The sequence below is a fragment of the Catharus ustulatus genome, chromosome Z, assembly GCF_009819885.2.
Source record: "Catharus ustulatus isolate bCatUst1 chromosome Z, bCatUst1.pri.v2, whole genome shotgun sequence".
NCBI classification, from domain to species: Eukaryota; Metazoa; Chordata; class Aves; order Passeriformes; family Turdidae; genus Catharus; species Catharus ustulatus.
In genome coordinates this window covers 22,695,574-22,717,937 of record NC_046262.2, presented here as the reverse complement: position 1 = coordinate 22,717,937, position 22,364 = coordinate 22,695,574, and the positions used below count along the sequence as shown (strand labels likewise).

General features: G+C 39.0%; 1 protein-coding gene across 1 annotated transcript; it reads right to left on the bottom strand.

Moving 5' to 3' along the window:
* Positions 1–1,337: 1,337 nt before the first annotated feature.
* On the bottom strand, positions 1,338–20,580 carry CDK7 (cyclin dependent kinase 7). The gene is made up of 12 exons (XM_033086005.1): positions 20,441–20,580; positions 20,175–20,234; positions 17,116–17,149; positions 15,224–15,291; positions 13,432–13,500; positions 12,022–12,132; positions 10,788–10,906; positions 9,683–9,782; positions 7,870–7,956; positions 6,026–6,175; positions 4,338–4,485; positions 1,338–1,563 (listed from the first exon to the last, which is right to left on the bottom strand). Exons 1-12 carry the CDS (start codon positions 20,498–20,500, stop codon positions 1,538–1,540), a joined length of 1,032 nt encoding a protein of 343 aa, XP_032941896.1. The 5' UTR covers positions 20,501–20,580; the 3' UTR covers positions 1,338–1,537.
* Between the last annotated feature and the right edge of the window lie 1,784 nt (positions 20,581–22,364).

Sequence of the window (22,364 nt, the reverse complement as noted above, 5' to 3'; positions counted from 1 at the left end):
TTATCTGCTATATCCAATAGTAGGGATATTGTATTTTTCAGTGACTCTTACCAGTTTTAGGGGATGAAGGTTTCCAGGCTTTTAGGACCAGTTAGAAAGATACCCTAGATAATCAAATGCAAAAAAGTTTACAGTACTCCTAAATCCCTCCTCCCTATTCAGATTAACATATTTTTGAACCTGTACCAGTGAGAAGTAGGACTGTAGTTATCTTAAGCCTCTAGCCTGCAATGAGGAGGGTGACATTTGATTAAACAGACAATAAAAACTTATACAACTAATGTTAATGGATAAAACTTTTCTCTACCCTGTCAGTTAGATCATAGGAAATCTGTTTACTTCTCAACTGCCAACAACCAATACAGAACACAGTAGGGTACTGGGAAAATACCAACTCTTCTCCCTTACGAGGCCTAATACTTCACATTAGCTCAAGTAGCAGCAAAACAAAGGAACCCACGAGTAAGGGGAGGGTTGCTGCTCCTCTACAAGCCTCAAAGTCTTGCACTGCTACACTTGCCACAAAATTAGAAAAGAGAATGTTCGATGTGGCTCAAAGGCAGAAAGATGACAATGGCTGAGCAGATATCCCTGAGATTCACTGTAGAACAGCAGTGGGCAGAGGTCAGATGCAGCAACAGCACATATAAGCCTGGTTCTCTCTACTGCAGAAGTCTGGTTACCCAGCAGAAACATTACTACCGCTCCATGCTAGAAATCAGGCAAAGCTGAGTCCAGTGTCTACACTATAGATTGTTCTACAAACACAGGCTGACAGAAGGACTAGTATAGTAGTTTCCCCAGCTGGATCTTCCTCCTCTGTTTCTCATAGCAAGAGAAGCTTTTTCTTCAAGGTTTTGAAGGAAATAGTATTTCTATGTTCTCAGGCAACTTCTCCAGCAAGACTGGAATAGGAAAAAAAACCCCTTCCAGACAACTCACATTCAGTCTGCACCTCATACTGTTTTCAAGGTAGTGGATGTGTCTTTGGAGAAGTCTTAATGTATGACTGCTGAGAGAGCACAGGCAAACGCATCTGTTAATACTTCAGCCAACTAACTGGAGCAAAAATGCATCCTCTATATCGCTTTCTTCCTTACAGGGATAGAGGGATTTTTATTATAGGTCTGGAAGATAGTCATATATTCATCTAAGTTGCATGTGAGACAAAGATGTTATTTGCAGTTTTCACCCTTAGGACATATATCTGTACAGGATAGCATGTGATTCAGCACAGAGGTTCTGCAAAACTAGTCTGTTTACACCTGTAGCCTGCAACCAGTTCTGACAGTCATTGTCTCAGAGCACAACTCAAAGAACAAGACAGCAAACCAAGATAAAGTAATCTTTTTTTCTCAAGAATGTTTTTATTGAAAAAAGAAGGGTTAATGAAACTTTTGTGACAGTGAGGAGACAGTATATTAATATTTTACATATTATAATATTAAAAAGTAACCATCCAGTGACTATTACAGTGTTTTATCAATGGCTGGGACTCGGTGTATTTTCAATCCTTTTCATTCATCATCCACAGCAATCAAAAAATCAGTTTTTTTGGTAATCCTGAAAAGTGTAGATCACATTGTTAGCAAAGTATAGAAGTCCAGCCCCCTCCTCAAGGTGTTCTCAACATACATCTACTCTTAACAGCTACATGCTGTTTACAATAATGGCAGTACCTGATGAGATTTTCTAATAAATCTATGGGAGAGTGCCAGAATCAAAGTTCATTTGCATCAGTATGTATTTTCCAAAAGTCACAAATTCTGTTTTAATTGCATTTAAGACATATATGTAAATATTTCTCTTTGTTCATATAAAAACCTAACCAATCAACTGTTGGTATGAAAAGCTAACCACCTAAATCTACTTTGAAACCCCAAAAAAGCAGGCTGTTCTAGAGCTTAAACCTGTCCCACCGCACACACACACTCTCATAAGGATTTTTCTTATGTGCTGTCAAATCCAGGACAAATTCTTAATCTTAAATACGTTTTTGGTTTTTTTAGAATGTTTTTGGCTTTTTCCAATCTAACAGTTTGATACCAGATTCCTTATGCTGAATTAACATAGGAAAAACTTTAGTGTACTGTTCTTTATAATCCCTGCTTTGTGTTGCCACAGCTCCACAGGAATGCTTATTAATAGGACTAGAAATGGGTGTTCTGGGGAAGCAGTGCTGCTTTTGGTTAAGTGACAGAGAGAAGATGGGCAGTTATCATAGAATCAGGGTCTCCACAAACCTCACTGATCAGAAATAAGTGCTAGCAGTAGATACAAAGTGTGCATGCTTAATACTTTTCACAGGCAGTTATCCATCTAGTGGTAGTTTTCCCTTGAGAACAGAGTCTGTTTTCTAAGAAGTAGTTAAGTTTGGTGAACACACCACACAGACTATAGGGGTTTGTTCTTGTGGAAAAGCAGCACATATAGGGATGGCATGAATCTTTATCCCAGCAGTCAGCTCCTGGTGCCAGTATTTTCAAAGAGGATACCTATCAGTGAGCACTCAGTCTATTCTGCCAACCTGAAGTCTACCTCAACAGGGCTAGGGGAAAGAAATATGCTCTGCAGGATGCAAGGCCATTCTAAGAATTTCAGGGAATGTAACTCATTTTTTTTCAAATTACATTTGCACATTTTCACCCCTATAGCAATGCTGTCCTTCAAATTTTTACTTAAACCAAGACAAGAGGATTATTCTTCCAAATCACTATTCGGATTTAAATTTAGATGGCAGTGTCATGTAAGAATAGCAAATGAAATCCAGGGCAGCAGATTTGCTAGCTCTGTCATTGGTTCTCTCCTTTATCATTTGTTGTCAACAGAGGAACTACCTTTGAAACCTTCTTCTTCTGTCAGCCCAGTTAAGGCAGTAACAGAACTTTATGGAAAATCCACATTAGAAAATACATCATATCTCTGTTTCCAGCTGGTAAAAATTATATTGCTCTTCATACCAATACAAAAAGGTCTCAAAAAGTAATGCTGACATCCTTAATGCCTCATTTAAAGCCAATCTCAAAACTCCAAGCATTTATACAGAAGCCTAATTTCCTCTTTCTGAAGATGAGACTTCGGGGAAGATGTTAAAGCAATTATTGTTCTAGCTTGATACAGCTCTGGGAACTTTGCTCATTGTCAAATGCACAAATTCAAATCATTAAGTCACAGAAAGCAAGGAAACATTTCTCTCTTTTTCCAGTCCTTTAGTTAATAGGTGTATTTTAGGGCATATACTCCCAAACACTTATCACAAACCCTCACATGATCTTTGGAAAAAGAGCCAAAATGCTTAAAGGAATTGCCTATGATATTTTAACGTGACAAGTTCCCACATGCCAAGTCACCCATGGTACTGGGGTCAGCAAACAGTGTGCAAGTAGTCAGTTGATTACATTTTTGTTTTGAGATTGAAAATTTAAAGTAGTGAACCTAATGTATTTTACTTCTAATTTGATGAAGACTTATAAACAAAAATTCAAAGTGCCTAAAAAATAAGATGAACGCTAGTAAGGGAGATGTGTCTCTGAAGTCGAGAGGAAATACACATGAAATACACATGAAAGTGTAAGTAGCTTCATTAAAAAAAAAAAAAAATCACTCATTAAAACTGAGTCTCATACCGGCAATAATGAAGAACTGATGCTAACCTGACAGCTGTCATCCATTCCAGCTGTTAAGCAGACCAACTCCAAGTTTAAAAGTAGTATTTGCCTCCCTAATAGAAGGCCTGAATAATTTAGTGTCAGATACAGGTCTTGAGTACTGAGTACTTTTGTTGTCACAAAGATACGAAATACATGCTACTGTCTGGGGAAGACAGGAAGGTCACAGGAAGTATGCTTAATGTTCCTTACCCACAGTGGTCTTAACAGTTAACTTCCTTACCTTAAGACAGAGAGAGCAGAAATCTCTCCTCTGAATCTGATCTACACTCTCCAGCCTGTCATTTCTCAGAATATCATACATATCATACTATATTTCAGACTCTCTCTCCTTTTTTTTTTTAAGTGGTGTGAAGTTAAATTACTTCCACCGAAGAGGTTCATCATAAAATCCTATAATTAACTGGGGAGTACCACTCTCCATTACAGAAATTAATGGAATAGGGTTATTTCTTCTAACAGACTCCTAAGCACCACTAAAGAGCTAATTTTGTGCTAATTCTGTTAGAACACAGACCTAAAACCCCAAACCATAAATCATTAAAGGGCTTCAGCCCGTGCCCAAGGAATAGTTCATTCAGAGAACTTCTCTTCTAAAACACTGGAAGCATCCCATTCTCTCTGAGCACGTAGCTCCTATTTAAAACTGGTGACATGCTACAAAGTTACCTTGATCTATTCCTTCAGTTCTTTTCCTTTTTAAATTCAAAAGTGCATTTTGTTGCTCCTTTGCAGCTTCTGCAGGACAGTTGGGCCTTGGCAATTGATTACCTGGAGTGGGCCCTGGTCTGTTACTGAAATACTTCTGTTTCAATGCCTTAATGATAATAGAAGAAAAAGAAACAAGTAATTAGTATAAAGTGCCATTTATAAAGAGATTATAGTTAAACTAAGCACTTTTAATTGGGACTTAAAAACTACTTGAACACTTTTATACTACAGGGTGGCCTTGGGGCAAATAAAGATTGTGTTCACAATTACTACCCTGTTAAGCAAGGGACAATTGTGTGCTCCTATTTTTAACTAGTGCTCAGACATCCTGACAGAACGAAATTGTTTTGTAAAAAGTCTTGTATAAGTGGCTTATAGCTCTGAAGAGCTTACATTCTGAATAGACAGATCAGATGAGATGAGCATAAAAAAGAAAGTAAGAATAAAGAAAAATTAAAGGAATATTTTTGCTCAAGATCTGGACACCACCTATTTTGTTAGCTTTTAAGATGGGTCTTTCCCCCGTATTTCTTTAACTGTATTTCTACCCTGTAAACTGTGAGAAAGACATCACCTGTATTACAGCAGAAGACAAACACTAAGATTGATTTCATGTAGTGGAATTACATACCTTACTTTAAATTTTAGGGACAATGAGGTGTGTTTAACAAAAAGTGGCTGTCTCTTAGGTAATCATTACTCATACCAGTTACATGATATTCAATGTCAGTTATAAATCAAACCAATACAGTAAGCAAAAAGTTGCTTCTTGTCTTAAAGTGTCGAATTGTCAGTATGAAGTTTAGACTAGAAAAGTAATATATATTCAAGCCACTATCCTACAATATGACCTGAAAAATTGCTTCATGAACTAGCACAGCAATGTCTCAAGCACAGCAGAACTAATTATCTGGAAACTTATACTGAATGTTCTTAAAGATGGTGGCCAAAATAGCCTGAATGTGCTCTGAAAATCTTCTAGTAGAAAGACACATAACACATGCACTAATGTCCTGGATTCAGATCTAACCAGCAATGAGGGAGTCCTGGCCCTAAGGGGATAGCTGTTTCTTGCATGCTTCCCTATGAGTGCAAAGAAGAAATGCAGTTTTCTAACTGCCAGCTGGCGTATCTTCCTTATCACAGAAATCGGTAATGTGAACTAGAACATTCTGCAAGATTTTTCTTCAAAGTCCTTTATTTCTCCCCATCAGGGAGTAGTGAAATTGAAAGTATCATGGGAAAGGATAATTAGATAAGAATGGTGGTTAATCACCACAGAATTTTGTTTAAAAAGTACCACAGAAGTTTAAAAAACTTTGAAAAATAGACTAGATGAAGTAAGGAGAAAAAGTTTTCCAGGGAGAAAGATAAGTTATGTTAAGACTTAACCTTCAAGTTTTAGGTGACTGAATTTACCATGTCGAATATGACTATTGGAAGGTCGTGGCTCATACATATTTTAGTTGTCTACATCATGGAGATGATCTATGCCTTTCACAATTCTCTCTATAAAACAGTGGGATTATGTTTCTAGTAATTTATGTGATGTTTCATTTCAAACCTGGTATACTGGCTTCAAAACACATTTATCTGATATTAACAGCAGTTTAATGAACATTTGGAGTAACACAATTGTACTATACCTGAGTAGCTGTTACTCTGGTGCAAGGATTAAACGTGAATAAGCCTTGAAGAAGACTGAGTAGATCATCACCAGCAGCACTGAAGATATGTTGAAGTGGCATCCCAGGGAAAGGCTTAAATGTGACATAATCTGGAAGACTTGTCATGCCCTACAAAGACCAAAAATGGAATATGTTTTTCCCTAAGAAAGAGTTCAGTTTTTCACAGAAAGGAAACTTTATATAGCTGTCTTTTACCAGAAGCAACTCATCTTCCAAAACACATTGCTAACACTTGGTCACTGAAATAAAATATAGGAACAGTAGGTCATAAAAGCTTTTTAAAAACAGAAACTCTGTTAGAGAGTAAAACAATTTTCCAAATGACCTGTCCTTCCCTTGTTTTACTTGTGACCAGTCAAAAGGAAAAACTGCTAAAGGAAGTATGAAAAAATTTTAGACTGGGTCAGACAAATGAAATAAAACTTCTGTTCGTGAACTGACATGGAGGGAGGGAAAATATTTACAAAAGCGTCAGTCTTCACTTGCTCTACATTAATAAAAGTTAGCTGAACATCATGTGCATTTTGATTTTAAATGCACAACTAAAATTTTATATGGCAATGGGAGGAAGGAACGAAAACATGCACCAAGCAGTTAAACAAAAAATAACTGTGTACTTTTTTTGTCCTCTAGGTATGAAATCAATCCCATTGTGTTCACATTCTAGCATAAAAATTACAGACAATTGTAACAGACAACTGCACAAACATAATGCTTTTGTAGTGTTTTAAGTACCTAAAGCCTTAGTCACACTTCAAGTTCGTCTAAGTAAAATAAAATATTAACACAAAGTCAAAAATGGGTTCAATCTTGATAGTAAAGGTTTCAATTATTAAAATGTATGTGTTTGGAAATCTACTTGGGAATGCATAGTCTTTGTTGTGTTAGCTAATCTCCTTTCTTTTCCCCACTTGTATTTTAAATCTTCCTCTCCAAAGGAAGCAGAAATGTAATCACAAAAACCTTCATGCGTTCCATTTAGAATCCTGGAGGAATATCAGAATTGTGGGGGCTAGCAGTGCCTCACACAGCAGTTCTCCATCTGGCTACAGCTCCATTTTGTTATCACACACCATAGCATTCCAGCATCATTTACAATAAGGAAAAGCTGCATGGAGAGAGTGCAGAGGTGAACAAGTCCAGCAAGTGCTTACACAACAACAAAAGGCAACAGCCTGATCAGGGAATTCAGGACTCCCTGTGCCTGACAGCTGGTATAAGTTGTCAGTCATCAGACATTTTGTCCCACTTCCTGTCATTCTGTTTAATAACAATGGTTAGGTAGGTCATTGTGTAACCTGACAGTAAGTTTGGTGTTACTTAATTTGCTACCATCTCAGAGAAAATTCTACTACTAATTTGTATTTGTTTCAGGATCATTGTTGAGGCAAGTTGTTTATCCCTAAAGATGCTGGTCTGTGTTTCTTGCTATCCCCAAACCATAATTTACCAAGGCCAACTTAGGTCCCTACAAATGGTTCCTACTTCTGAAAGTGATTAAAGTTTTCCAGGTTAAAGCATGCTAATTAAGCAAGCATCTCAAAAACAATAAGCAGCAACAATAATCTCACACCAGTAGCCATGGGAAATTGCGCACTCAGAAAGGAAATCAAGAATTGTTGATACTGTTGGTATTGACCAGAGGTTTGCCAAGAGAAACAATAAATTTCAGCTGCTTCATGAGCTGAAGCAACTGTTTTCTAAAAAAATCCAAGCATTCTAGTATAATAATTTGATTCCAAGAGCTGAAACAGAGAGTATAAAGTAAAACCAATGTCAGCCCATTAAACAAAAAGACTCACAGGCCATTGTTCTTCTGTTGGAGTGCCCAGTGTTTCAAATATCCTTGTCAGTTGGTCAAGATCAGAATCTCCAGGTAAAAAAGGAACCTGGAAGAAGGACATGGCATTTGATTGAACCAACTTCTGAATTTCAGTTTTAGGAAGAAGCTTTGAGTGACACCTCATAATTGCAAGGCAAAAATCCTCTGTATACCATCTACCCACAAAGAGGTACAATGGATATTTGAGGCATTCTACTTATGCTCAAATAAATTCTGAAGGTTTCCTGAGCCCAGGCTTGGTATCATTGACTTGACAGCAGACAGCTTAAACATAAGATTACACCACATTAATGTGAAACTTACTAAACACAGAAAAGACTTTATATCTCAGTTGTCAGCCTAGTCAGTTGGTCATGACAATCTTTACACCACCTGTTCTCTGGAGTTCGCTTTTATATATATTTAAAGTGAATCATAACTGGGTTACACAAGTTACCCTCATAAAATGAAATCATGACAAAGAGTAGAGACCCACTAGGATAGAAAACTGATCAGTGTCACGTATCATTTAAACAAAGCAGAAGACTGAAAAGGGGATATCTACCCAGACCAACTTCTAGCTCACCTATCAGGCACACAATGCAAGTAAAAAGAAATTTGGTGACAAAAGCAAATTTATGAAGAATCAGAGGCAGTGTTTAATTAATTAGGACAGAAAAACTATAATGGATATCCCTAGTAGACAGCATAATAATTGTGGCATCATGAAAGCCCCTTGAGTAAAAACTGCTTTCATAAAAAGCTCTCAGAAGTTGCATTGTCCTGAAAAAGGATGCATACATTTCAAAACATCAATGATAAAAACTGAACCATAGTACACTTACTGTTTCGTGACAAACTAAAGAATCAACTGAATTCAAGAATTATTGGCCTATTAACTTTGCTTATATGTATTCAACTTTAGCAGGTCTAATGCATATTTATGTATCCATCACCAGCGCTGTTTTGAAGAGCCACTGTACATTTCCATATCTGAACTGCCAATCAAATTTGGTGTGACTCCAGGCAGAAAGTTTCTTCCAAGGTGTTTTCACACAGAAAGTTCTCCAGCCTGGTTATGATATGGCCACAAAAGCATTCAAAGGTGCAGAAACCAAGCAGAAGCCACTTAATAATGGAATAATAAATTATACTGCCATCTATTTAATGCCTTCAGCCTTGTCTATACCCCAGCCCTCCACTGCTCCCCTCACAGTTTAATGTCTTCTCCAAAGAGCTGTATAATAAACATTCTACTTTAGTGGAAAATACTCAAGGACCATTACATTTATATAACACACTGAGGAGTGGTATCCGAATGGATTATCCCGATGTTAACGTTCAGCTTCATTCCAGTATTGCCAACTAGCCACAGTTAAGAAAAACAGTCTTCCATTCATTTCGAATAAACCCACAATTAAGGTACTGGTGATTATAATTGAGGAACAGTGTATAAGAGGCTGCATGTATCTATGATGTTACATTTCTAGAAGGGTAGTGAACTAAAACAGGTGTCTGCGGACTGCAAGAGTTACCTACTTGACCTCTTCCAAGGCAAGACTGTGTGACAGTTTGTTGCAACTTTTTTACTCAGCTGTTTCTAAAGACTTCTAATGCTTGTAATAAAGCCTCAGTTTATTCAAAAAAACCACTTTCATTACAGTTAACAAGCTTTTGGAAAGTTTCTTCAAGCCTGTGCTCCCCGTCTGCTTTCAGCAGGAAGAAAAAACCCATTAAAAAAGCTATAGTGAATAGAAGGACAAATAACAGAATGCTCACATTTCAATACTTACTCTGAGGAGCAATTCAGCTAAAATACAACCAACAGCCCACATATCAACACCAACACCATACATTCTAGCCCCAAACAATAGCTCTGGGGCTCGGTACCACCTGAAAAGAAAACACATTTTGGAGGAATTACCTGGCTTTGCTCATATCAAATGCTATGTATTGCAGCAATCCAAAGTTTAAAAAAGAGTATTAATTCTGCCTATATATTTTTCAGATATTTAAGAGCTGTATTCTGCAAAGTGCTTTGTTTCAAAAAGAATGAACAAATTTTTGCACATCTCACCATAGGGTCACGTACAACCACAGTGAACTGCAGTTTCAACTGACCTGATTACAAGTATTGAACTGCAGACATGCAAGGAATAAAGTTCTTATCATGCAGATAAGTTGAAATTTTCTTAAAATTCTATGTTGAATGAATCATAGCAAGACAGAATTCCTCCTATCTTCCAACAATCTCCAAATCAACAGACCTAAGTATAGAGACTACTTTTATGCAAAATGAGCCTTGTTGTTTTGAAACAATAAGTAGCTTTGAAAACTACTCACATTGTCTAAGAACAATCAAGTTTAATGAAATGACACTGCATTTGACATAGTGGAATTTCTGTCTTTTGAATAAAAATTAAACCAGATTTGCCTGAAGAGATTTAGCATCAGCAGTCAGAAAGCAACACATTGCACATATTGCAAATCCACTTTTTATAGCATACCTTAAATAAGCATGCCATAAAAAATATATAAATGTTTTAATTGTTTCAAGTGTTTGTCTCAAAACAGGTAATGTGACTAGCTCCAAAACAGAAAGTAGCAGCTGTCTTGCTCCAAAATCCAGGCTTATAAGCAGATACATACTATTTCCACACACTTCAAAAGAATATAATTTTGATAGATGTGAAAACTACCCTCACAGATGCATACTTCAGCAAGTCTTATGGAGACTTCGTTAAACAATGCTTCCTTGTGGTTTTTTTATGCAGTTCTTGCCACATCACCTGAGCAGATGTGATATCTGAATATGTTGATTTGACATGACACATTACAAGAAACACCTATAAAACAACTAAATAATCTCCGTGTAAGAAACAAAATAGAGTATCTTACCTTGTTACTACCTGGTGTGTATAAACTCTATTTGGGCTTCCAAAAGATTTTGCCAAGCCGAAGTCAGCCAATTTTAAAACTCCATTTTCATCTAGCAACAAGTTATTTGGTTTGAGATCCTGTAGGTATAGAAAACAAATAAAGAGATTTGTCAGTTTTGATAAAAACAGGCATATAATGAATCTCCTGGCAGACACATTGTAACAACCAGTATTATAAAAGGAAAAACTTGATTCTATCCTGAAACCTACACTGCGAGTAAAAAATTTTACAAGCCCCTGGAAAGGAGTATTTTATCATATATGAAAATCATAGTGAGACAGACCCATTTGAATATTAATACATTTAAGCTGCAGAGTTTGAAGAAGCCTCTTGAAAAATTTTACCTTTTCTGCAGGTATAGCAGTTACCTGCATAGCTGCCAGCTGAATAATACAAGACTGGGTCAATGCTTCAAATAAGGCAGAAATCACAGAAGTCACATAGTTCAATACAGGAGCAGTGTACTGTGGGTTGACAACTGACCAACAGAAGAGTATCAACACAGCATTTGCTCTTTTTATTCTTATCCCACCCACCATGTTCAGCAGTACAGGGAAGAGAAGATCAAAAGCAAGAAAACTCTAGGACAAGTATAAAGGCAGTTTAACAGGTGAAGGAAAGAACTAAAAAACCCAAACAAATAAGTAAGGCCATGGAAATCCTTCATCACCTCCTAAAACAAGAGTGATACAGTCTCCAAACACCAGCCAGCCTAGAAACCAAAATTCCCCCTTTTTCCTCTACCCCAGTTTTTACCACTAATCAAGGCATTACACAGCATGCAGTAGTCATATGGACATCTTGGGTCAGCTGCCCTGCCTGTGTCACCTCCTTACTTCTTGCAAGGGCAGAGTGGGAAAAAGAAAAAGCCTTGACACTGCTTGATAGAAAGGAGAAAGCCTCAAGAGTTCAGATGCTGTGAAAAAAAGTCCAATCCATCCCAGGCAGATCCAGTTCAGAGTAATAATTAAAAGCCACATCTAACTGAAGAACCTTTTATATAAGTCATAACCACATCAGTAAATCTTAACATCTCTGGTACTGCTATTATGTCTCCAAAACAGCAAATATGAATACTTATGGAATGAGAACGTCTGAATTCCAAAACTACCTTCATTGGGCTTTAGACCCTAAATCCACTCAAGGTGATTTTTGTTGTAGGATGAAGGCTGTCAATTTAGCGCATGCTTACCCTGTGCAGAATCCAGTGCTGATGTAAATATTCTAATCCTTGAAGTGTCATCAGCATATATGCCTTGATGTGAGACTGTGTCAACACAATACTTGTATCCTTTATAATAACCTGCAAAGTGTTAAAGTTACGGTAAAACTCAGCACACAAGTAAACTTATTTCCATTCTTTCAGCCCAAGAATTATTCCAGCCTTTAAGACAGGTTTCAAATTGGCAGTCACATATTCTCTACCATTTCACCCTTTTTCCAGAAAGGTAGGTCAATTCTGGAGATCAGTTATTGAAATGGAGGCTCCAGATAGCTTACGTGAACTTTACATAACCCAACAATGAAAAAATATGTGGGAAACAGAAGTTTAGTATTTAATCTCAGTTCCATGTTGATGCCCAAACTTCCAGGACAAAGATGTACACATACAAATGATAAATGTGTTAGTAAACTTGAAATTATATTTCCACTTACTCCTTCTTTCTCTTTGCAACCTAAGCAACTAATCTTTGTAAGTATGATTGTTTCCTCCTCTATTTCCAAAAGGACCAGAAGGTATGGCCACTTTACTGTATTTTTAAAAATCTACTTAAGTTTTCTACAGTGTTTGATTTTTAACGTTAAAATTCAATGCAAACAACCCAAAGCGTGTTTGTTAATACAACAGAAGTTGAGTTACAGAAGAGCTAAGACTGCAAAATTTCATGTATGCAGCATATGCTTAATCACAACAGGCAGCAGTCTCAGGGGCAGCCTGAGTGATACCGCAATATAGTTTAAAGACTGCACGCCACAGCATCATGCAGTACAAGAGTATTCAATTTTTCTTTGTACACAAATCTTCTTCATCTCTAAACTTTGCATAACTACTATGTAAACAGAATGAATCCTCTAAAAGTCTATACATTACTAAGCCCTATTAGCAAAAATCTGACCTAACCTTTTCAAGTCCTGCATTCATCTAAATTCCAGCAAGCCTGTATCTGTAAGGTACTGATTTGCAATAACCTAGCATTGTTACATTTGAAAACATGTTTTAAGTGAAGGTGATTTTACTACCAGCTCATCTCTTACTATATTTTAGTGTCACACTTACGTGAACACACTTATGTTTGACATCATGCCTATCAACTGCATTGCAGAAGCAATGATCTGTGCAGAGGTTCTACACTCTGACTGGAGTTCCAGAAAACTAACATAGTAAACATAATTTGCTTCTTAAAGATCATGCTGACAAGTATTTAAAATCAAATGAGAACTCAAAAACTGAAATTACTCAAGCTACTTTTAAGACATGATTGTATCAACTGACATAATCAAATTCACCCTTCTAATATGGTCAAATACAAACCTATTAAAGCAGCACTTTCATAAACCATCTTAAGATACTGAAATTTAAAAAAATCTTTAAAAATATTACCTCTAGATCTGTTTCCATAAAATCAAACACCAAACTAATATTTGACTTGTGTCCAAATGCATCAATAAGCTGCAAAACAAAATACATGATGATTAAGCATGTTCTGATTTTTCCAGTTTCTGAAATTCAACACCATTGTAGTCTGCATGCGGATTTTCAGCTTATTGAGAACTGGTTTTAGTTTTTTGATTAGTAACACAATTCTTACTCAGTTTAGCTTCTTAACACAGCTTCTAAACCAGAAAAAACCCTCATTAATTACTGAGGTAACATTTTACATGACTACCCTTTCTTTCTGGAGACAGGATAAAAGAGAAAGAATTAAATTCATTATGTTAACTACAACAGATAATTGTAATGCACACCTTTTCTTCAAAACTTTGCTGTTCCACAAAATTCCTACCCTTTATTGAGACAAGACTAAGTGTGCCCATGGATTCAGCTTTGTGTATCTGTTTCCTGTAAGCATACAGTATTTAGAAATTTTAAGTGTTAAGCTTATTAGCTTCAGATATTCTTAGATGTGTACTCATTTTTGTAGCTAGCTTTCCAAGAAAAGTAAAACTCTTTGGAGAACATCCAAAGTCTTTTCTTAGGATGAAGTTGTGTAATAACACAACCAATTTCTAATTTGAGATAAGACAATCGTGATGTTGAGTAAAAGCAAGAGATTATCTAGCCTGGTATTCTTCTTTCAAGATGAGGAAGATACGTTCTCCCTGGTGTAGCTCATTCCTTAGTCTCAGTGCGATGACCACTGGCCAATTGCAAGATGCTTGTTTGAATAGTTCATGACAGCAGTGCCTGTGCCTCTTACAGTCCCAAAACCCAAAAGTTTTGTAAGGACTAATAAGAGGGGGACAATACAGTCTCCTTTTTAGATCCTGCTTATGGAACTCCTGACCATAAATTTGTCTTGCTTTCTCGAACTGTTAATGCAATTTGCTTCTACACGGCCATGGCAACACACTGAATGAAGTAGTACAATTTCCACTCCTGCTGCCAACAGCTTTTAAATGCATCTCTTATTTCTAGGACAATGGGGTTTGTAAATAACAATTCTGCATGGACATCACCTATCATCTTGGTTTTGTAGGCCTCCCCATTTCCAGCCTTTTCCCCTCCAAAGTGACGAATTTTTCATTTTTTTCATAAAGAATATGTTGTATCCCTTTGCCATTTTAGTTGTCATCCTCTGCATATTCTCTAACTTCAACAGCTGAAGCACCACTTTGAAAGCAGGTTCACAATCCAGAAGAGAACTACATTTCCACTCTGAAAAGTATATGGAAAACTTATCTTTCATGTACTTAATCACATTTGACACTTTCTAATTATCACCATGAACTAATTTTAAAATGTCTTTATCTCCAGTTGGCTATCTGTAGGTGTAAGTCTACCAAAATGCAACTGAAAAGATACCAGTTTTACTCCTTCCAAAATAGATTTTAAACATCATATCTGTGTGCTAAAAATAAACATATGACTAAAAGCCACATGACTTCCCTTTTACCATTGCTTTAAAAAGCCTGCTTTTTGACTGTCACCAGTTCCATACAAAGCAAATTCAGCACTGTGTTCATTAGCAATTCTATCAGAGATGCAAAATCAAGTGATCTACATTTTCACAATTGTTTCACCATTAATATCTACGTAGGCCCAGGCTGAAAATTAAAAGGATTTAAAAAAATACTTTGCCTTTGTTATTGAAATAGGCATTTTGCCATAATAATTGTTGAACTACTGAGATTATTTGAAGATTGATTCTACAACTAGTATTCATTTTACTTACACCAATAATATTTGGATGGCTTAGCTCCTGCAACAGTTTTATCTCCCTTAGGGCTGTCCTGTTGATTCCTACATTGATGGAAAGAAGAAAAGAAGATGAAAGAACAAAACAAAACCTTTGAATTAAGCTCACAATAAACCTGTCCTTCTGCTATTCACAAACTATTTACTACTACAAATTATATTCTTGACAATTTGCTCAATAACAAGAGTATTGCCATTACTAAGTAAATTGCTGCAAAATAGAAGTGGGAGTACTTTCTTCTACAGTAAGTCCATTTCGCACCATAGTATTCAGGCTTAGATTATGAAGCAACACATCTATACTTTGGTAAAAAGGGAAAAAACAAAACAAAACAAAAAAACAACCCCAAAAAACCCCCAACCCCCCCCCCCCGCCCAAAATCACCTTTTTCAGGGTATTGGAAGACTTGCTTTAACTTTAAAGAAAAGTTTCACCTTGCAAACATCAGTCCCTCAACAAGTCCAGAAGGAGGTATACTGTTAAACCTCATGAATAAATCTCTTTTCTTTTTGATATAGCGTTATCCAATAATGCAAGGCACATATTTTTTTCTACATTCATGCTATAGCATATACAAGGCATAAAAGAGAGTGACTAAAACCTGCTTACTATAGCTTGAATCTTCTTATAAGCAGATTTTATAGATGGAAAAATCAGGGGCCAACAGTGAGCAAATGGTGCCCTTCAGCAGTCAAACTGATGGCACTATATCAAACCATGATCCCTGCAGGGTACCAGTTCCCCCTTCAAAAATGCTAGTATGTGTCGTTTGTATGAAAACTGACAAGCAAATGCTCCTGTGGTGTATCATGCAGGATGCTGCACATAAGCTGAAAAACAGTGCTCTCCTAAAACCTGGAATATGATTCAATGTTAAGACTAGCAAAGTTTCGGGCTCAGTTACATGGATTACTTCACACTCCTGCTTTGCCAAGTTTAATTACCTGTTTTGGAATCAAATTAACAAAGGCTGCTTTTGGGTGGGCACAGTGTTAGATGAAAACCAAAAAGCATACCATGTTATCAGATAACACAGGGAAAGCAGATATGATCATTATTTTTAATAACATCTTTCATCTACAGCTAGACACTGTAGAGGCCAAAAGTAATGACTGTCCCCAAGGGCCATTAGGCCACTGAAGGCCAGGTGGATCACGACTCAGGCAGCCGGTTCAATTGTGAGACTCAAGGATGAGTGACCAGTTTCTCTTTAAAAGAAAGAACTGGAGAGTTGATAGCAAAGACTCCTGACTTGAAAGCTGGTAACCTGATAAAGGAGTCCTGAAGGACAGCAGCCTGTGTGCAAAATTCTGCCGCACCACACAGGTGGTAACAGAAGACCGAGATTGCCTGTTTTCAATTTGCCATATCCATGCCTAGAGGCACAGGGCTGATCACAGCACATGCTCTACAGCGCTGAACATAAAAAGGACACAGAGAAAAGAGCTTTGATCTTGTTTTTATCAATTTGTGCCTCAGCACATACCACAAAAACAGAACAAAGGAATCATCTGAAAACAGACACAAATACCCTCACTCGTCTTAAATATTTAAGGCATAGAGATGTATTGATACAATTCTAAACTCAGTGCTGTTGCTATTATTATTGCTATTATTCTATGCTATATTCATGTTTGAATTCCATTAAAATTGAAAAGTTATATATTCATACATACACCATGCATGCGGGTATCGATGCTGCTTTTGGTTGCTCCTGCAGTTTGTGAAGCAAACCTCTACTAAGCCTTACAGCAGGCATTGAGCTCAATTTCATCAGCCAATGGTATGGGAAATGAATGTACATTAATTCACAAAAACAAAGCAAACAAAGCACAGCTTCTACAGTATGAATTTATTTTAAAACTCACCATCTTTAGCTTCTGATCTATGCCCCAACTTAATCTGAAAATAAATATTTCATGTTAAGTAAAATTAAGATGGTGAGGAACACAATTTTTAGTATTTCTCCTCCAAGACAGAATGAGTTTTAGTATAACAAAGCATTTTACCAGCTGGGTTGGTGTTTATTTCCCCCTTAAAAAATAACTATCTCTACAGCATTAGTTTTTACAAAAAATAGTTATGATAGCACTAAAAACAGACATAATGCAAACTGACAATATAAATTGCTTTGTAGCCATGAAGCTTTATTATATCACTAATGAGCTTCTCCTCAGGGAGAAATGAGAGCTAAATAATTTACAGTCATCTTAGAATGATTCTAGTAAAATTAGCATAGGCTGTAAACTTAGGCTGACTCTGGGTCCTTTTGTCTCAATCATCCAGTGCTGAAATATCAAGTCCAGAATCCTACCGTTGATATTTCCAGATGATAAAAATTAAGGAAACATTCTGATGCAACAAAGAATGCTCTTCACCACAGCCTCTACCAGTAGCAACCATAAAAGCATTGCAATGCTAAAAGGGATTAAACAACATTACTTACTAGTGACACAATTCAATTTGTTGAGTCTTTAACTAAAGAAACCACTAATATGCATCATCCTCCCTTATAAAGAACAACTGAAGACCCATTTTTAATACAAAAACTTCCTGCAATCCCTTCAGATAGTAACGAGTAAAACACTTTATGACAACATAAACAATTTAATAATTTGTACACAAACAAACATGTTGGAGAGCCAGGATAATTTCTGTCATATTTCATCAAAAAATTATCATGCTGGATAAGGGACATCACTGGAAAACTCTCCAATCTAGTAAGGTCCTCTGATTATTACTCATTATTGGTCATTCAAGATGGCAGCAACACAGTAACAAACAAAAGACTGAGGGCAATCAAAAGAGACTTCAGGGCCCCAGGACAATTGATAGAAGGATATGAAGCACAGGTAGTGATTTCCTCAATCCTTCTGATATCAAGAAATAATATTGATAGAAATAGGCAGATCCATCAGATTGACATGTGGCTCTGAGGTTGGTGCCATCAGAAAATCTCTGGGGTCTACGGCCATGGGATAATGTATTCACCACCTGTTCACTATACCTGATAGGTTGCACTTTTCTCAGAGTGGAAAAAAAGCTCTAGCACAGGAACTAGCAGGGTTCATTGACAGAGCTTTGAACAGGCTTGGAAGGAAGAAAAGGAAAATATCCAGCTCACCAGTGATGATCAGAAGGATGGTGTGTCAAAACTCGAGGAAATGAACGCTAATGGGCTACCTCAATCTGCACCAGAAATGTTTCTCTACCAATACACCCAGCTTGAGGAATAAGCAAGAGCAGCTCAAAGCTTTGACTCAGTCCCAGAGATTTGGTATCATCGACTTAAGTGAAACCTGGTGCCTGGAGTGCCCTGCTGGGCAGCTACAGGCTCTTCAGGAGACCTACACAGGACAGAAGAGTCAGGGGCGTGGCATCACATATAATGGAAGGGTTGGAATGTACAGGACTCACAGCTGGCAGTGGTGCAGTTGAGAGCCTCTGGATAGGAATAAGGGCCAAATAATGTAGATGTCATTGTGGGAGTCTGCTACAGATCTCCCAGGCAGGACAATGATATCAATGAATTCTTCTTTAAGAAACTAAGGGATGCTTCCAAATCAACTGCCCTTGTCTTTATGGGTGACTTCAGCTTGCCAGAAATCAACTGGAAGCATCACACAACAGATACAGCCTGGGTCAGAAGGTTCCTAGAAACCTAGACAACTTTGTGGAAAAGGTCCTAAGGGAACTGACTCAAAAAGATGCCTTCTTTGATCTGCTGCTTGCCAACACAGAGAATCTCATGAGTGAAGTGGAAATTGGGCCCATCTTGCCACAGCAATCACAAAGCCATTGAGTTTAAAATCTCTGCTGACAAATAGGAAAGTGCCAGCAAAACTTCAACCCTGGACATGAGGAGAGCAGACTTCAGGCCACTCAGGAACTAGTAAGTAAAGTTCCATGGGACAACATTTCTGTGGGTGCTGGGCTCTATCAGTGCTGGCTACTTCTTAAAAATCACCTCCTAAGAGCACAAGATCAGGCAACTCCCAAATGTCACAAGTCAAGCAAATGAGGTAGAAGGCCATCTTGACTGAACAAGGATGTCCTCTTGAATATAAGGTAAAAAAGGAAGGTGTATTCCCAATGAAGCAAGGTCAGGTGACATGGGAAGAAAACAAAGATGGTGCTTGCTAATTCAGTATTTATTAGAAAGGGAATCAACATGAGATGCCAACCTCAATGGACAAAGCTGCAGGAAGCCAAGCTTTGCTAATTCAATTACTCAGCAAACCACTTGTCTAAAAATGACAGGCCTTGAGGTAACAGCATAAAGCTGATTCAGGAGAGGTTTAGGTGGGATATTAGGAAGGATTCTTCATCCAGGAGGGCTGGGCACTGGAACAGGTTTTCCAGGAAAATGGTCATGGCACCAAGCGGTGTTTGGACAATTGTCTTAGGCACATGGTGTGATTCTTGCATTGTCCTGCACAGGGATGAGAGCTGGACTTAATAATGTTGATGAGTGTCTTCCAACTCTGCATATTCTATGTTTCTGTAAGTTTTAAGGAACTTCATAAAGGATAACATTCTGGACTGAAGGAAATTAGACACAGTAGCAGAAAAGACTTAAAAGAGAAAAAGCCGCTATCAAGGTACAGTAAAGTCTGCAGTTTGGAAATGTGTGTGTGTTGGTTTGTTTGTTGAATAAACCTAACAAGTAACTAGAATTTCAAGTCACACACCCTACATCCCTTCAGAAACTCAGAAACATAGCAAAGCGACTCCCTCTTCTGGGGTGGGCGGGCATTAAAGACAGGTTAACTAGATAATTTAAACTTCTCTAGAAACAAAAATGCCTATTATGCCATTTCCCATCAGGGTGGTTACAAAAAAAACAAAATAAAAAAAAGAAGCCGTTAGGTAGGTCAAGAGCACCTAGACACTTGGTGAGACACTGAGAGGACATCGTGACACTTACCTTCTTAATAGCCACGATTTGATTGTTCGTCTTGTCCTTGGCTTTATAGACAGTGGCGAACTACGGAAGAGAGAGAGATGCTGCCGTGAGCAGGGCCTGACAGACTGCGCGAGGGAGAGGCCGCCGAGCCCTCCTCAGGCCCGGGGTGGGCACGGCCCGGCCACCCCGAGCCCCCATCCCGCCGCGGACGGGCTGCGACCGGCGCCGGGCCCAGCCGGGCTGCTGCAGCCCCAGGGCAGCGGACAGCCCCCGCCGCGGTGCCTCACCTGCCCCTCCCCAAGGAAGTCGAGCTTCTCGTAGCGCTTGGCGCGGGCCCGCGCATCCATAGCCGGCGGGATGCAGGGTGCGAGCGGCACGGATGCCCGGAGCAGCGGCCGCCCTGCTCGGCGCTTTAACCGCGCGGCCCCGCCGCTTCCGGCGCGGCGCACGCGCCATTTCCGCGCCGGTCGGCCCGCAGTTCCGGTGTCGGCGCGCGCTCACTGCGCATGGCTGCTGCGACCGGCCCCACTGCCGCCCGGGAGCTGCTGCTGGGCTGACCCTGATCTCACGTCTGACATCGGGGAAATTTGTGTATACTCTCAGCGTAGAGAGATCGTTTCTTCAATTAAAAAAATATTATTCTCCAGAAAGGGTGCTCTCAGGCACTTTGCTAGGTTCTACTGGAAATTCGTAATTATATAGTTTCGTCATTATAAACTATTTCCTACAATATAGTACTTAAAACTACCATTCAATAGCCATCAGAGGTAAATACTGGAGAAATTCTCACTTGAAAATTAATTTCCCTACATGCCCGAGCTTTGCTGTTATTTATTAAATTAGTCTGTAAGATCAATGAAACTGTAACTGTTAAGAACAGCCATAATCTCAGAGTACTTCAGTGTCTCTTTCCTGCCTGTAAAATCATTCCCAGTGAGACACCCAGGTGAGTCAAGTTTTACCTCAGCCTCTGGAAAACTGTTGGCATGGCCTGATACTGGAGGCCATCTCTACGTGGATGACAAGGAGACAATCAGGTATAGTAGCCTGGCTTCACTAAAGGTAAGTCTTGCTTGACCAGCCTGATTGCCTTCTGTGATATAGCAACTACCTGGATGGGTCAGGGAAGAGCAGTGGGTATTGTCTACCTGATGTCAGTAAGGATTTCAACAGTCTGTTAACAACATCTTCATGGACAAACTCAGGGATGTGGGCTGGATGAGTGGACAGTGAGGTGGATGGAGAACTGGCTGAACAGCACATCCCAGAAGGTCATAAATAATAGTACAGGTTCTAGTTAGAGGGCTGTCCCCAGTGCTGTCCCTCAAGGTTCAATGTTGTACTGTTTAACTTACTCATCCATGACTTGGATGAAGGGGCAGAACCCTGCTCAGCAAATTCAGAGGACACAAAGCTGGGCAGAACAGCTGGTACCCCAGAGTGCTGTGCAGCCCTTCAGAAGGACCTGGGCAGGTTGGAGAGATGGACAAGAAGAACCCTGTGACACTCAACAAAGGCAAGGGCAGGGTCCTGCACCTGGGGAGGAACAACTCCAGGCACCAGCACAGCCTGGGGCTGACCTGCTGGGGAGCAGCTCTGCAGAGAAGGACCTGGGGGTCCTGGTGGACAACAAGCTGTCCATGAGCCAGCAGCATGTCCTGGTGGCCAAGAAATCCAATGGGATCCAGTGGGGGTGGTATTTGGAAGAACAGCAGGTGAAGGAAGGTGATCCTACCCCTCTATTCAGCCCTGGTGAGGCCTCACCTGGAGTGCTGTGTCCAGTTCTGGGCTCCTCAGGACAAGAGAGACATGGAGCTGCTGGAGTGGGTCCAATGGAGGGCAACAAATTTTATGAGGGGTCTGGAGCACCTCACTTATGAGGAAAGGCAGGGTAAGTTGGGTCTGTTCAGCCTCAAGGAGGTAGAACTGAGAGGAGCCCTCATCAATGTCTATTAGTACTCGAAGGGAAATTGCCAAGACGGAGAAGGCTCTTCTTGGTAGTGCTGAGCAATAGAACAAGAGGCAATGGACAGATATTGATGCCCAGGAAGTTCCACCAGGACATGAGGAAGAACTTTGTAACTGTGCACATGACCACGCACTGGAACAGACTGCCCAGAGAGGGTGTGGGTTCTCTCCCACTGGAAATACTCAAGCATCATCCAGACACAATCCTGTGCCATGTGCTCTGGGATGACCCTGCTTGAGCAG